The 15,689-nt window shown below is 60.1% G+C and overlaps 1 protein-coding gene across 2 annotated transcripts in view; it reads left to right on the top strand.

Annotated features, from left to right (window-relative positions):
• Positions 1–13,833, top strand: part of GRK3 (G protein-coupled receptor kinase 3) — a 31,911-nt gene extending 18,078 nt beyond the window's left edge. For both annotated transcript variants that reach the window (XM_077307770.1, XM_077307769.1), the window contains exons 8-21: positions 579–670; positions 946–1,045; positions 2,409–2,487; positions 3,948–4,078; positions 4,397–4,491; positions 4,930–5,037; positions 5,505–5,571; positions 5,727–5,827; positions 5,959–6,025; positions 6,851–6,946; positions 7,208–7,370; positions 7,623–7,759; positions 9,155–9,268; positions 9,517–13,833. In XM_077307770.1, coding sequence (XP_077163885.1) covers positions 579–670; positions 946–1,045; positions 2,409–2,487; positions 3,948–4,078; positions 4,397–4,491; positions 4,930–5,037; positions 5,505–5,571; positions 5,727–5,827; positions 5,959–6,025; positions 6,851–6,946; positions 7,208–7,370; positions 7,623–7,759; positions 9,155–9,268; positions 9,517–9,678 — 1,512 coding nt within the window. In that variant the 3' untranslated portion in view covers positions 9,679–13,833. The remainder of the gene's footprint in view (positions 1–578; positions 671–945; positions 1,046–2,408; positions 2,488–3,947; positions 4,079–4,396; positions 4,492–4,929; positions 5,038–5,504; positions 5,572–5,726; positions 5,828–5,958; positions 6,026–6,850; positions 6,947–7,207; positions 7,371–7,622; positions 7,760–9,154; positions 9,269–9,516) is intronic.
• The last annotated feature ends 1,856 nt before the right edge of the window (positions 13,834–15,689 follow it).

Raw genomic sequence — 15,689 nt, 5'->3', positions numbered from 1 at the left:
CCCCCTCCCACTTGGTCTCTTCCCACGTCAAGTAAGCTCTCTGCAAGTGGGGCCCCCTTCTGAGCATCCACACTGCTGGGCCTGAACCATCTTTTCCAGGGGTCTTACCAGCCCCAACCCCCAGCTCCAGATGATGTGGTTTCTTCTCAGTGAGGAGGGTGGGGCCCAGCCCTCATGCCTTCCAAATGAGATCCCAGGCTGTCATGGAGAATTCTGGGGCTGGGCCTCATTTGAATTAAGCCCCCCCCCCCCGAGGTATATCCTGCCACAAAAGGGCTGCAGGAATTGTGCCTGTGTCCTAATTCCCCTCCAGTGGTTTGCACATGGCTGCTCTGTTTCCGGTGGCTTCTGCTGATTTTTCCAAAGGAAAAGTCCCCTTCTTCCTTTTGGGTCTGGTGTTTTTGTCTACGTTGGCATGCCCCCCCGCCCCCATCCTGAACTCAGCCCAGCCCCGGGGAACCGGCAGGACGAGGACTGCCCCCCCCCGCTCTTTGGGGACAAGGCGGAGGGTTTCGCCAGGGCCCGTGTGCCTGTCCTCTGCTGATGGGGAGGGCCCCTGCGCCTCTGTTCCCCTGCAGCTCACCATGAATGACTTCAGTGTGCATCGGATCATCGGCCGCGGAGGCTTCGGGGAAGTGTACGGCTGCCGGAAAGCAGACACAGGGAAAATGTGGGTCCTTGTTTGCATTTGATTGGGAGAGGGGCTCTGGTGCCGTCAGGCTGGAGGGAGGACCTGTGCCCTTCCGTGGCCTGCCAAGGACCACAGGAGCCGGTAGCATGCCACGTCCTTCTGAGCCACAGCGTTGCCAGCCCAATGGGCGGTGCAGAGTGCGGCAGCCCTGCCTGGGCCTCCCCTGCTGTCTGGCCTGCAGCCCTGTAGCCAGGGGGCCAAGGCGGGGAGGGATCTCGACGAAATGGCCTTCCTCAGCCCGCCCTTTTTTCCAGGTATGCAATGAAGTGCTTGGATAAGAAGAGGATAAAGATGAAGCAAGGAGAGACCCTGGCCCTGAATGAGCGCATCATGCTCTCCCTCGTCAGTACCGGCGTGAGTACAGTTGCGCGGCCCTGCCCACACCCTGGGGAGCACCCTTCTCCCGCCCTGCGTCTGGCACACGAACGGCCAAAGCCCGAAGCAAGTAGGGGCCTCCTGCCTCAAGGGGGGTGGGGGGGGAGCACAGGTGCCCTCGGTGCGGCTGTGGGCCGGGGAAGAGCGGCGGTTCGTGCAGAGTGCAGGTGGCCTTCGATTCCTGCCGAAAAGCCCGTTGTGTGCCCCTCCCCCAGCAGGTCTCCAAGGTGTTCATCCCGCCTCACCTGCCCTGAGGCGTTGTGGTGAAGGAGGGGTGAAGGCAGCGGGCCCTGGAGGGAGGGGGGGGGGATGGAGTCTTGGGTAGAGATTTGCTGGTGGTTTGTTTGTCTAATGGTATTTATGGGTATTTTCCCTGTAAGCTGCTTTGGTTCTCCAGCAGGGGGGAAGCAGAAGATCTTCATTTACATAAATAAATGGAACCCCAAGCGATGTGTGAACCGTTTTATGTATTTACACATGCATGGAGGGTGTCAGATTAAATGCATTATTTTGTTCTCTTGCTGGAGCCGGCTGGGCCTTGCAGGCGTTTGAGCTCAGGTTTTCAACTCCGCTCTGCTCCGTGGGTTGGTGGGCGGGTGAGCATGGCTCTGCTGCAGCTGGCGTTCCTGGCAAAGCATCTCCACCTGTCATCTCTGGGGTGCCCTGAGAGTTGGTGCTGCTCACGGGCAAGGTGTGGCTTCCGCGGGAAAGAGCGAGCTGGTCGGAGGAGGCCTCGGGAGCAGCTGTTGCTGGAAGCCCTGCTGGGAGCCCCACCAGAGGGGCCGGGGACCGAGGGCCAGAGCACTTTCGGGTGCTGCCGGGAGGCTTCAGGCCTGTACTGCGCACTGAGCCCCCCCCCATTCTGAGGAGAGGTGTGGCAGGTGACTGTGCCAGGGGACAAGAGTGGCATAGGTGGAGAGCCCACCCCCTCCCCTCCCCTCCCCTCCCCGGCACAGAGGCAGGTCAGGGAAGAGATGCCGACTTGGCAGGCTCCCTAGAGCAGGCCACCTCCTCAAGCGGCTCTTATTTCCGTGGAGATGGGGGATCCCGCTGCAGACCTGGTCTTTTGTACCCCTGAAAGCGTCTCAGAGTGGCTTGCAAACCCCTTTCCCATCCTTGCCCCACAGCAGGCACCCCGGGAGGCAGGGAGGGCTGAGGGAGCTCTGAGAGAACTGTGACTGGCCCAAGGTCACCCAGCTGGCTGCAGGTGGAGGAGGAGTGGGGAATCGAACCCGGCTCTCCAGATTGGAGTCTGCTGCTCTTTAAGCATGACACCGGGCTGGCTCTCCGGGGGGGGGGGGGGCGGCCATTTCTAACTCTGCCTTCCTGTCCCCCAACCCAGGACTGCCCCTTTATCGTGTGTATGACCTATGCGTTCCACACCCCCGACAAGCTGTGCTTCATTCTGGACCTGATGAACGGTAGGAGGAGTTGGGGGAAGGACTGCACCCCCCCACACACACACACAGACAGTCACACTTGGAAGAGGTTATGCTGGGCAATGCAAAGGCTGCAGCTGGGGGGGGGGTCTATGGTGGCACCTGGGACAGTTTATGGGGCTGGAGGTGCAAGACAAAAGGAAACGGGACAAGTGGGGAGCCACCTGCTGTGGGGGGGATGCTTCCCCAAATACAACTTCCTGAGCTACATATTCCAACCCTCCCCCCCCCAATGCTTTGAAAGAAAGTGCAAGGAACTCCGAGTGAGCCGGGTGGATCGGGGCCGGTTTCTTGTTTTGGAAAGCCGGGCTCTGATTATTGTTACCACTTTGGCTAACGGAAGCAGCGGGTGCTGCCTGGAAGGGGTGGGGTGCACTCACTCCCGGGGGAGACCCTGGCCTCAGGCTGTGGGATTCCAGACCATGGGGGGCCGGCTGGTGCGTCTGAGGAGTCTGCCGAGCCCCCTGCCTGCGGCCCCTTGGAAGCTGCGATCTAATTGCTCCTTCTGGCACTGCAGAACAATTAGCTGACTTTGTGTTCTTTTTTGCTAATTAAACCAGCCAGACATAGACTTCTGGCTCGGCAGCATTTGGGGGGCCTTGGGGGGCTCTTAAGGGGGTGGGGACTGAGTGCCCCAGATCACTCCCTGGCAAGGCAGCCGCCCAATGGACCCTGCTGGGCCGCCCACGTGTCGATGGTGGGGGAGACAGAGGCCTTGCCTGGGTCCACTTGTTCTTGCATAACTGCGTCGCAGCAGAAGAAGCTGAACCATCCTGCAGCTTCCATGTCAACCCAAATGCAAGGCGTGACAGATGCAGGTCACCTCCACGTCCCACGCCCCACGTCCCACACAAGCGAGTGGGGGAGGCCGGCCAGGAAAGGAGCTCCTTGAGTGCCTGGTGGCCCGGCGGGAGGAGCTCGGTTCACAGAGGCAGACCTTGAGTCTTGGGAGGTTGGCGTGGGTCCAGGTGGCCTTGAGTCAGGTGGCGCAACTAGGAGCAGCTGGCCAGGGGGTGCTGTGCTGAGCCCAGATCTTGGAAGCTCTGCAGGGAGCTGCTCCAGCCTAGCGGCTCACCCCCAATTCCCTCGGTGTCCTGGGGCCTGCTCCCCCCTCAGCCCCCGCAGCAGAGAGGGGATCCTGGGCTGTGAGAATGCAGGCAAATCCAGCGGAGCGGAGCGGGTGAGGGGGATGGGAGTCAGGGGGGCCTTGTTGTTCCGGGTGTCCAGAGCAGTGGGGAAAGTGCGCTAAGGGCAGTAAGGCGCAGGATGGAAGGATCTGTCGGGTTAGCGGCCACAGGGACGGGGCGGGGCGGGAGGGGAATTGGGGTATTCTCCTTTCCTGGCTCTTGGGCACGTGGCCTGTCCGGGGGTGGGGTGCTCCGCTTGCTGTTGCTATCCAGGGGGCTTCAACCCCTGTCTCTCCTCTTCCCGTTTTCTCCTAGGGGGTGATCTTCACTACCACCTCTCTCAGCATGGGGTGTTCTCCGAGAAAGAGATGCGCTTTTATGCCACGGAGATCGTCCTGGGCCTGGAGCACATGCACAACCGCTTCGTGGTCTATAGAGACTTGAAGGTAGGCTGCCTGCCAAGAGATCCAGAATGGCCCTTGGGACCCCTCCCTCTTCCTTCTGGCGGGCTCCCGGGGGAGTCGGCACCCCCCTCCCGTGCCCATTCTGCCTCCCCGCTCACCCCGGGGGCTGCCAGAAGCAGAGTATCACCCACCACTGGCCCCCCCAGCCCCAAGAGTGTCTCCTGCTCCGTAGCTGCATCCCCCACATGCTGCAGTGGGGCAGAGTGCTGCAGTTCTGCCCATGCGCACAATTGTGCTTCAGGAGGGTGAGCGTCTTTGCTCCGGATGCAGAATAACGGGGGCCTCTTGGTGTGCTTCTAGCCGGCCAACATCCTCCTGGACGAGCACGGCCACGTCAGGATATCGGACCTGGGCCTGGCTTGCGATTTCTCCAAGAAGAAGCCTCATGCCAGTGTGTGAGTTCTGGGCCAGGGCTGAGCTGTTGCAGCCCCTGCAGCCCCTGCGGGGGGGGGGGGCTTGCATGCTCCCAGGGCTGTGGCGCACAGGGTGCAGCGGAGGACTCTGGCTGTGGGTTGCAGCCCCCGGGGTCCCATCTGTCCGCACTCAGTTTCTGGGGATCAGGGCGGCGCCCTCAGAGCTGATCTGCCTTGCATGAATACATGACTGGCACCCTCGGTCCTCATACTCTTGCCCGCTCAGGCTGGCAGCTGCCTCCATTGTCCCATCCAGACCTCTTTCCTCATCCCTTCCCTCCTGGCCCTTTTAACTGGCGATGCTGCTGGGGATCGAAGCTGGGGTCTTGTGCCTGCCGGGCAGAGCCTCTGCCTCTGAGCCGTGGGCCCCTGGCTGTCCTTGGCTTGCCTCTGATGTCGTGCTGTGTCTCCCTTGCCCAGGGGCACCCATGGGTACATGGCCCCCGAGGTGCTGCAGAAGGGGACGGCGTATGACAGCAGCGCAGACTGGTTTTCCTTGGGCTGCATGCTCTTCAAGCTCCTCCGAGGGTGAGTCCGCCAGGGAGAGGCCGTTTCCAAGGTGCCTTTTCCACCTTTCACAGCTTCTGGATAATGGGGGGCCCTTCTCCCCACCCCCAAATTAAAGCAGGAGCCTCCCTTCATTCTTGTGCCCGAAAAGCCTTCTTGGAGTCATGAGTCCACAGGGGAGCCGAGCTCTTCCTCCTGACGGGGGGCCGCCCGCCCTGACTCTCCCCCAGAAGCCTCAGCCAGATGCCTGGAGGCAGTGACCGGGGGGGGGGGGGGGGCTCAGGCCGCGTCCTCTGACTGACGCTGGGGCTCAGTAGGAAGGGGCCATGTGAGGAAGTGCCTACCCAACCTGGATGGAGGGCAGTTCTCAGTGGCCCACTCCCCCCCCAAAATCTTGTTGGCCTCCCGATGGCCTGGGGTGGGAAGGGAGCCCCTCTAGAAGCCCCCCCCCCCCCAGCCGCCTAAACCTTTCCGCTTCCTCCCCGCAGGCACAGCCCTTTCAGGCAACACAAAACCAAAGACAAGCATGAGATTGACCGCATGACGCTCACCGTGGTAAGCCCCCCCCCCCCATGCTGCTTCTCCCCCTCCGCCCCTGCTGGTGCTTTTGGGCCAATGATGCCTCCAGCGGGGGTCAGGGAGGAGGGCTCCTTGGGGTCGCTCTTGACTGCTCTTGCTGCTGCTTCCCCCCTCCTCTCCCCTCCCCACAGAATGTGGAGCTGCCCGACTCGTTCTCCCCCGAGCTGAAGTCCCTTCTGGAGGGGCTCCTGCAGCGAGACGTCGGCAAGAGGCTTGGCTGCCAGGGGGGCAGGTGAGTCCCCCCCCCTGAGGCCTTGGGGAGGCTTTGGAGGGTGCAGTGAGGCCTGTGCCCCCGTCCCCCTCCTGCCGTGAGCGGAGTCCAGGCTCCATGCTGCCCGTCTTCCCGGCTTCTTCCCCCCTCAGTGCCCAAGAGGTCAAGCTGCATCCTTTTTTCAAGGGGATCGACTGGCAGCACGTCTACCTGCAAAAGGTGAGCCGGGGGAGCCGCTCTGAGTTCCTTGGGTCCTCCGTGGGCCGGGGAGGGGACGGGGGGGGGGGGCTTGACTCACAACAAGGCTGCAAAATGAGTCTGTAGAAAGAGAGACCTGTGTGTGTGTTGATGCTTGCTTAGCAGGCCCTTCCCTTCCCTTCCCTTCTCTTCTCCTGGCTGGCTTCCCTGCTCCAGCCTAGCCCAGGGCAGACGTGGCGTGTTCCTGTTTGGGCCTGTCCCTGGCACCTTCGGTAGCCGCTGCTGAAGAAGCCCTGGGGGCCAGGAGCCCCCCCCCCCCGAGCCGCCAGAAGGGGCTTTCCTCTGATGGCCAGAGAGGGCAATGCTGTCGAGGTTGCAGCCAAAGGGCATTCTGTGCTCATCACGGTCCCCCATGGGGAGCTTCCCCTTCCGCCTCTCTCCGTGGCCCTCACGCCCCCCCCCCGCCTGCTCTTGGTCCTCTGTCTCCCCCCCCCCCGGCTGCTCTCCCGGTCAGTGGTGCGGTGGTGGCAGCCTCCCCAGAAGAGCTGCAGCAGATTGGGCTGGCTGGGCGGTCGATGCCAGAGGCGCCAGGCAGCAGAGGGGGCGGAAGGCCCGGGGGGGGGGGGGGCTTGGGGAAGAGAGTTGTGTCTTGCGGGAAAGCGGCCAAGCCCTGAGAGATGCCTCCATGGCGGGGGGGGGGGGGGGGAGTGGGTTTGAAGGCACCCGGGCACCGCAGGTGATGGAGCAGAGTCCGTTATGGGTAGAGCGCCTTGCCGCAGGGTGGGGTGGCATGTGGGGCACAGAAGCTGGGGGTGAAGAGCAGCCGTCTCTGCCCTTCCTTTGCAGTACACTCCCCCCCTGATCCCTCCCCGAGGAGAAGTGAATGCTGCCGACGCCTTTGACATTGGTTCGTTTGACGAAGAAGACACAAAAGGCATTAAGGTGGGTGGGTGGGGGGACCTTTCCCCTCTGGCTTCTCCCGCAACAGAGGGGGCAGCACCCATCCGGAGCCCCGTGGAGGCTGCCCTCCCAGCACAGCTGTCTGCGGAGGCAGGGCCTGGCACCCTCCAGTCCCGGAGACCTTTTGCCGCTGGTGCCCCCGCGTGATGCCCCGTGTTCTCCCCTGTGAGCTGTGCCAGGGCAGGGGCCTGGCTCACCTCTGCCCCCCCTGCACGTGACTCCCCCCTCCTGTCTCTCGGGCAGCTGCTGGACAGTGACCAAGAACTGTACAAGAACTTCCCCCTGGTCATCTCAGAGCGCTGGCAGCAGGAAGTGGCCGAGACGGTTTACGACGCCATCAACGCGGACGCGGACAGGATCGAGGCCCGGAAGCGAGCAAAGAACAAGCAGCTGGGCCACGAGGAAGGTGATGGGCGGGAAGATCCCTTGGTGGATCGCTTGGCCGGGGTGGCTGACTTGTGCTTCTACGGCGCTCCCCTCGGGGCCTCTGACCCCTGTGCCGGCCTTGTTTCCACCCCCCCCACACACACCTCCCCCTGTGGAGGGAGCCCTCCGGCTGCTGGCGTTTCGCGGGGACCCTCCTTGGGGAAGTCAGCTGAGCTGTTCCGAGGGCGGCCATGCCCACCGATGCATCCCCCCCCCTGTGCTCTCGCCCCAGATTACGCCCTGGGGAAGGACTGCATCATGCACGGCTACCTGCTGAAGCTGGGGAACCCCTTCCTCACCCAGTGGCAACGTCGCTATTTTTACCTCTTCCCAAACCGGCTTGAGTGGCGCGGGGAAGGCGAGTCGCGGGTAAGTAAGTGAGCCGTGTGCCCGGGGGGGGCTCTTGCTCTGGGGGGCGGCTGCAAGCCCCGCCCCACCCCAGCTGGGCCCAGCTTCCTGACCGGGGGCCAAAGGCCTGGGGCTGTGGGGCAGCCTGGGGCATCCTGTAATGCTTCCGTTTCCCCCTTTAGCGCTCCTGGCAGGCTTTCGCAAAAAAACACAGGCGGGTAAGGTGGCCCCGGGAGGGAGCCCCCTCCCACACCCGCTTCTCAAACTGGGCACCACAGGAGAATGCCTGCTTTGCCCCAGAAAGAGGGGCCAGAAGCCCTGGGGTGCCGTTGACCGAGGGAGCGGCCTGGGGGCAGAGAAGAACTCTGCTGGAGTCCAGGACCCTCTCATAGGATTTTGGGGGCATCAGCTCTTTGGGGCTCAGGGCTCCCTTGGGCAGATGACCTGAGGATCTTGTGGGTCTCTCAGGTGCTCCTCCCTGGGCTGCAGTGGGGCTCTTCTGCCACAGATGGGCACGGCTACTGCCCAGCCACTGCACTGGGTGCTCCAGATACAACAGTGGAAGCTCTCAGAGGAGCCTGCCCGTTGCATCTCTTTGTGAGTCATTCTTAGTCAAGAGATGCTACTTGATCAGCGCAAGGAAACTGGGGGGAGGGGCTCCCTTCGAGAGCAGACCTTTCCCATTCCTCCTCCTCATAAAACATCTCTGCCTGGAAGAGCCAGGGGGGGGGGCGGAAACTCTGCTTTTGCTCCCACATGGGGACTTGGTGTTCTTTAAGGTAGCCCTCTGAGACAGCCTAAGAACAGGGGTGGATCAGGGCCATGTGGCTGACCATGGGGGATCCCAGCCAGGCCATTTGGGATGGTTGGCAGTTTGGGAAGTAGCTGACCTTTCCCCCCTGCTCCCTACTGCTTCCTTCCTGCAGGCTGCCCTGTGTGAAGCCCCCCCCCATCCAGCCTTTGTGATTCTGCTGTATGTAGCTGAGGAATTCCTGACAGCCCCCTAGGGAGAGATGGGCAGGAAAGAGATGGGCAGCAGCAGAGCCCTGGACTGCCAACTGGATGGGAAGCAGCTCAGGCCGGGAGGCCAGGCTCACCCAGCAGACTTGGGGCCCCCTCTGCCTCCTCTTCCAGCCCCTGCCTCCCTCCTTCCCTCCTTCCCTCGCCTTAAGCACTGGTTCTCCTCGGCTTGTTTCCTGGGAGTCTGTGTGCTTGACCAAACTCTGGAGCCCAGGAAAGCAGGAGCGTGGCCTCTGTCTAGCCACTGCCCCAGCTGCAGGGCTGCGGTTTGCAGAACACCTCCCCCCTCCCCCCCACCCCCCGCTGTGAGCGTGATGCTTCTAGAGCTGCCTTTCCTCTCTCGGCCGGCCGGCCGGCTGGAGCCGGGACCCAGGCGGGTCTCTTTCCCTCCCGCAGCAAAACCTGCTGACGATGGAGCAGATCGTGTCCGTGGAAGAGGCCCTCGTCAAGGACAAGGCCTGCATCCTGCTCAGGATCAAAGGAGGGAAGCAGTTTGTGCTCCAGTGCGAGGTGCGTGGAGATGCCCTGCGGGAAATTCCCCCTCGGCCCTGGGGAAGTCCAATGAATTCGTGGAAAGCCAGCCTTAATGGCTTCGTCCTGGGGGGGGGGAGTTAATTGCACTGGGTTTGCTCAGGGGGAAGACTCTTGGGGTCACACCTGTCTTGGGGTCACACCTGTGGGGAGGGCCTCAGGCCAGCCCCTGGCCGGAGCCTCCCTCCCTCCCTCCCTCCCGTGGACACCTTGTGTGTTTCTTCCAGAGTGACCCCGAGTTTGTGCAGTGGAAGAAGGAGCTGACCGAGGCCTTCACAGAAGCCCAGCGGCTGCTACGACGGGCCCCCAAGTTCCTGAACAAGTCCTGCTCCACGGCGGTGGAACTCTCCAAGCCGCCCCTCGGCCACAGGAACAGCAACGGCCTGTAGGGGCCGGGGGGGAAGGCAGGCGGAGGGGGCCCGCAAGCCGGCAGGGGCGGCGTCTCTCCCGGCTCCTCCTGCACGGTCCGAAGCAGGGTGCCCTTCGGCGGGCGAAAACGGCGGCACTTTGTTGCCCAGGAGACGATGGCCGGAGCCAGGGAGGGCGGGGGTGAGGAGGAGGGGGCTGGCTTGTCCTCGGGGGGCTGAGACGACTTGCTGGAGCCCCTGAAGGCGGCAGGGGTGGTTGGGGCTCTGTGGCTGAGCTGTCCGAGGACTCTCTTTTTCTGGACCGGCCGGCGGAAAGCCTGACCCCGCACTCGGATCGCAGAGCAACATCCGTCAGGCCCCGGGCCCTTGTGCCTGCGGCGGGGCAGGAGCTTTTTGGGGAAGCCGCTTCCGCCCATCTTGGGGGGGGTTGTCTTTTCCAAACCTGCACCCCATTCTGCTGGCCCTTGGCAGTGGGTGCCCCCCCTCCCTGCCTGTGGCTGGAAATGTCGCTGCTGCTGCTGCTTTGTAGAGAAGATGCCCCCTCCCCAGTCAAGTCCTTTGTAGCACTTTGTTGTTGGCCTGCCCCCCCCTGGCCCCCCCGTTTTGCTTCTCTCCCCCCTTGCAGAGCCCTGCCTGGCAGAGCAGAGGAAGGACCAAAAAGCCCGGGGGGAGGGGCATGGGGGGCAGGGGTTCTCATCTAAGCAAGGAAGGGCCCACGTCTGAGCGGTTTCCAGCGGCTACTTCGGAGTGGGCTTCTCTCTCATTTTGGGTCCTGCAGGTGGCATCCAGTGGCCAGCGTGGAACGGCCCGACTCAACTAGTCGGAAGCCCCATTATCTGGCCAGGGGGGGCCAGGAGGAGGCCGGCGATCCTGTGTGGAGGGCTGCCCCGCGGGGCCCCTGAGTGCAGGAATCCTTCGGTCTCTTTGTGCCCGGCAGATGAGTGTGTGTGTGGGGGGGGGGGATTCAGTCAGCTCTCTCTTGGAGCTCGGCCCTGACGAGAGCGCCGTAGGTGGAGTCAGAGCGCTTTTTCCTGGGTCATGTCTTCCCTCCTCCCTGGGTGAGCCGGCCCAAGGGCCCCAGGCCCAGAGTGGCCACGGGAAGGGAAGGTCCCTCCCAGACTTGGCTGGTCTCAGGAGAGAGGTGGCTGCCCATGGGTCGAAAGGGGGGAAGCTGCAGAAGCGCAGCAACGGGGTCCGCCAGCCCTCCTCCGGAGAGGGCCAATTGTTCCTTTTGCACTGACCACCAGCCTTTGGCAAGTTGCACTCTGAGAAGCAGGCCGGGTTGTCTTGGTGGAGATGAGTGTTTTTAGGAACAGTTCAAGTGTGCTTTGGGGGGCTGTTGGCCAAGCTCCAGGAATGTCCTCTCAGTGTGGGAGTTTCCGTGCCCCGATGAAGCCCCCCTGCTTTCACAGAGCTCTTCCGGCATGTTGGGAGCAGGCACCAGATCCACACGCATGCACCTTTCCTTGCACCGGTCTGCTCAGACTGTGGAAAGGCAAGAGGGCAGCACCCCTGAGCTCCGTTCAGCACCCCTCAGTCCTGGGGAGGACAGGGGTCTCCTCACCTGCCCCCCCCCAGCCCTTGGCCCTCCTTGACCCCTGGACAAGCTTTGATCTGGTAGGTGGTCCATGTCAAGACCCTGCAGGGTCCTTTGAGCATCCTTCTGCCCTTCGGATGTCCCCGTGCTCCTTGCACCTGAGGGTTGTGGTTGTATAGCTTGTGTGTGTGTGTGTGCGTCAGTGTGTGTTACTTTTTTAACATTTGTGTTGAGTTTTGCTTAGCGTTTTATAAGCATCCTGGTTTAATAGCCACATTTCTGAAAGTTTGAAAATCCTGACTTTTTATACTGTCGGCTCCTGTTCTTGTGGAGAGGGGGAGGCTCCTGCACTTAGAAGAAGTCAACATGGTTTTCTGTTACGAGTGGGCTTTTACGAAACATATTTTTGTCTGTTAATTTGAAAATGAGTCTGGGCAGACACTTGAATGGACTGTACTTCTGTATGCAGCGACCTCATTTTTTTGTAAACTTTGGAGTAAGCTGTTATTTAAAATAGCCTAGATTTCGATTTTTGTGTTGATTCAGAGGCAGCTACAATACATGATAGGATAGAAATATTTCTTGTTTTCCCTTGGCTGAATTGTCAATAGGAATAAAAAAAGAATGTTGGTTATATTTAATTTCAAATGCGTTCCTCTTTAGGGTGCTATCACCATGTATCCGAGGCTTGTGCTGAAATCTTTTCTGTGTCTTGATCCAACGGCTGTGTGTTTATCAAAGCAAAAGAACCTTTTCCTGCTCCAATGTGAAGGGTTTTCGTCCCATTGCAACATTTAGGGAGGGAGACGAACAATTGTTAAAAGCTGAGGGGAAAAATAGCCTGTACAAACCAAGGACTGTGTTTCTGTGTGGTTGAAAGTCTTCTTGGGCCCAAAGGAATCTTTTTGGTTAGGAAGGGTAGTTTGTCCTACCAAACGACTGGAGCAAACGCCTGGCAGTTCTGGGCACAGTGCGGCTTCCTTCTAGAGTGATGCTAAATCAGCTCCTTGCTCAGCAAGGATTTTAAGAGGAGCCCAACGTCTGGGTGAAATAAAATTGTTATTTAGCGAGGTTACAAACCTGCACTGCTTCTGAGTCTGGCACCATCTGAGGAAGCATTTCCGTCCTGTACCTAAAAGCACAAAGTTGCAAGACCCCGGTGTGGGTTTGGAAGCATGTGGCAATAATAATGCAGGGCGTTGTAATATTTTTATCTGCTTGATTAATGCGTCCGCTGCCTGGTTTCCCACTCCCACAGTGAAGGTCCTTCCGGGCTGGGCAGAGGGAGAGGGGGTGGGAAGCTGCCGCCTCAGAGATGGTGTGTGAAGCACGGTGTGTCTGCGGTTCTCCCTCTGCCCAAGGATCCCCGTATGTGCAATGGGGAAAAGCTCGACAGAGTCACCCTTTGCACACGCCTCCCACAAAGGGGATGATAGTGGGGGGTGGGGGTGCCCCCCAAATGTGCCCCCAACACAGCTTCTAGCCCTTCCCAGCTGTGCCTGTGGCCGGGCCTGCTTCCTCTGTTGTATCCCTCTACTGTGCATGCGCAACACTTGTATGAATTTAAGAAGAGCGTCATACAAGCGCCATGCTCCGCACGTGCAAAGTCATTTCAGAGAGAAGTTCTGCATTGTTGTCCAAATCTGGCACTTCAGCAGAGTCAGGGATCACCCCGTGAGTTCCAAATCGGCTACCTATGCAGTGTCCTGTCTGTGCAGATATTGTTTTTAGCTTTGATCTGGTGCTAGAGACAGGGAAATAAATAGGAGATTTGGCCCACCAGCCTGCCAGGTCTTCAGCACTTACGTCAGGAGTGGATTCCTGTGTGGGCCAGTTTAGGACAAGTGGGAGAGTCAGAGCCAAGAGCATTTCCAATGCTCCCCTGAGGCCTTCCACTGGTGTGTCAGCTGCTGTCTAGAGTCCATCCTTGCTTCGTCTCACGCATTCCGGCTGGGATGTCGTCCTGCAATACCAACTGGTGGGTGCTCTGGCATCATTCTGATCCTTCAGAGAGAGAAAATATTTTGAACTGTGCTGGAGACAGTATGGGGTTCTTTTGGATGTCGAGGGAGACGTTGACAGTCACGTGCGTTTTTAAAAATCTTGAAATGTATTCTCTACTAAATTTTTAGTATTGTACAAAAACTGGGGGAAATATATCTAAATATATTGAGAAATGTATGTATATCCAAAACGTCTGCTGCAATTCATAAGGATTTTGTTTTGATTGTTGCCTGCGGATATGATATTCCATGATGATGTAAATATTATGTAGCTGGGCACTACTGATTATTTGGGTGTTCTAATATATTTGCTATGTTGGATTTTTTTAAAGACATGTTGAAGTAATTATCACAGCTTTATTTTTGCCTTTACTGGACAGAAGATTCAGAAACGCAAGAGTTCTATTTTGACAGACAGGAGATTTATGGTATTTATTTTAAGCCTGCACGTTTCTTCAGTTTATTTAATGTTCCATACGACCCGATTCCTTTTCTCGCTTCCGTGTTGCTGAAGTCACAAGTCCTTTTCAGATTGGAGCCGAGAGCTTTATTCTGGTTTTCATGAATTAATCCCAGTGCTGAGTTTACTGTTCTGTCCCCAATAAAGAAGAAGGTGGGGAGAGTCCCCCCCCTGTTGTTCTTTGCCTTGTTAAGTGGTGGAGGGGCTGCTGCGCAGGTGAGGGAGGTGGAAGCTGGGCCCCTGCCCTCGAAGGACCATTCTCTGCGGCCTGATCCGACTTCTTCCCTTGTCCTGCTGTGCAGGGTCCAGATGAGTTAACTGCAGGTAGGAGACGCCTGGCTGGGACTGGAGCCCATTCCTGGCCCAGGGGATCAGGCGGAGGAGTTGGCTGATGCTGATGGGCCAAGCGGTACCCTGGGCTCCCCCCCCCGGCTGTCACTGCATGAGGGGGAGCAGCCAGGTGGCCATCCATCCCAGAAGTCCCCGTGGCCCCCTTTGCAAGGGCCCTCCATCATGCCACGCAGCCGGTCAGCCGAGAGTCCCCTGAATGGTGCTTTGAGGTTTGTTTTGCAGGGGAGTTCCATGTCTGGGGCTCCGGCGGGAAACACCATCCGAATGAATGTGTGACCCTTCCGCCCAGCCTCGGCTTGCTGTCCCTCTGGGAACACTGGGGGGGGATGGGGGGGGGACGTTGCCTGGATCCCAGAAGGCATGAGGCGAAATCTCCCTGGCAGGAGCTGCAAACTGGTGGTGGCAGCTGTTGTGCTCCATTTTGGCTGAGTGGCGGAAGAGCTGCCTGTGTCCGGAACTGCTCTGCTTCAAAGTCAGGATGGCGCCATCTTCTGGGGAATGCCTGCAGAACAGGGAGGTGCTCGTGTCTTGCTTTGCAAGGCTGGGGGGGGGGGTAGTGGAGTGCCTCACTTTGTCTGGTGGCCTGAACTGATGGGGGGGGGGTAGGTCTCGCAGGAGCCGTGCCCTGCTGGTGCCTTTCCTCCCTCCCTCCCTCCTGCCTCTGCCCGGGCAGCATCCCCAGCTACCCTTGGCGCTTGCCAGTCAGGTGGCTTTTGGCCATTCCTCTGGGCCGAGGATCCCAGGCAGGCCTGGGTCAGGCAAGAGACATGAGAAGTGAACGGCTGCGGAGCCCCGGAACCGCCTCCCCAGGGACCTCTGGGTGAGGCCCCCCCAAGGAGTCTCCGTCCAAGCCGAGCAGCAGCTCTGCCCTCAGGAGGCCCAAGGAGGTGAGGGCTCTTTCAGGGCAGTGCCTGTCTTTTCTGCTCAGAAGGATCGGGGCCCCAGAGAGCCGCTGCTGCCCCCCCCCGGACAAGGCAGCCTCACGGGGGCCATTGCAGAAGCCCAGATGCTTGGCCAGCCAAGGGCACCATGCCAGCCAGAATGGAGCCTGACCTCCTGCAGCCGGCCTCCCCCCACCCCCACCCCCTGGCCTGATGTTAGGAAGGACTCCTGCCCATTCTGAGGGCCTCCAGCAAGGTTTCCTTGGCGGCTCATCTCCCCTCCCCGTCTCCTGGCCCAAGCAGGCGAAGGCTCAGTTTCTCGGGCTCTCCAGTAAGTGGGCATGCTTAGCGGTGGCCACCCGGGGAACTGTGTGGTGGGGGTGGTTTGGGAGGGCTCTTCCGGGGCCCTAGAGACCTTGGAGGGCTTTGGAGCCGGGGTGATGGCTGTTCTGGGCAGGAGGGGCTCATCCTAGCTGGATATTCTGGCGCTTCTGCCAAGAGATGACGCGGAGCTATTTTTAAGGCTGTGGGGTCATCCAGGGCTTATCTGAGGGAATGATCTCAAGGGAGGAATGGCAGAGCGGGCAAGATGGCCGGCGTGGCTGAGTGGACGAGGGGCAGCCAGCCCCCTTCTGTTCCGGTGGAGGCCCCGCAGCCGCCCTGCAGCATTCCTGAGGAGCCCAAGAGGAGCTGGTGTGCCGCCCCTCCTGAAACCCCGGCAGCTGTCACGGGGTGGCTGGAGGGTCTCTTGAATCCCCCCGGGATTGCTCTTTTCCCAGGCTCAGGGACTCTGCCATTGT

The sequence above is a fragment of the Paroedura picta genome, chromosome 13, assembly GCF_049243985.1.
Source record: "Paroedura picta isolate Pp20150507F chromosome 13, Ppicta_v3.0, whole genome shotgun sequence".
NCBI lineage: Eukaryota > Metazoa > Chordata > Lepidosauria > Squamata > Gekkonidae > Paroedura > Paroedura picta.
This window is presented reverse-complemented; position numbering and strand designations above follow the sequence as displayed.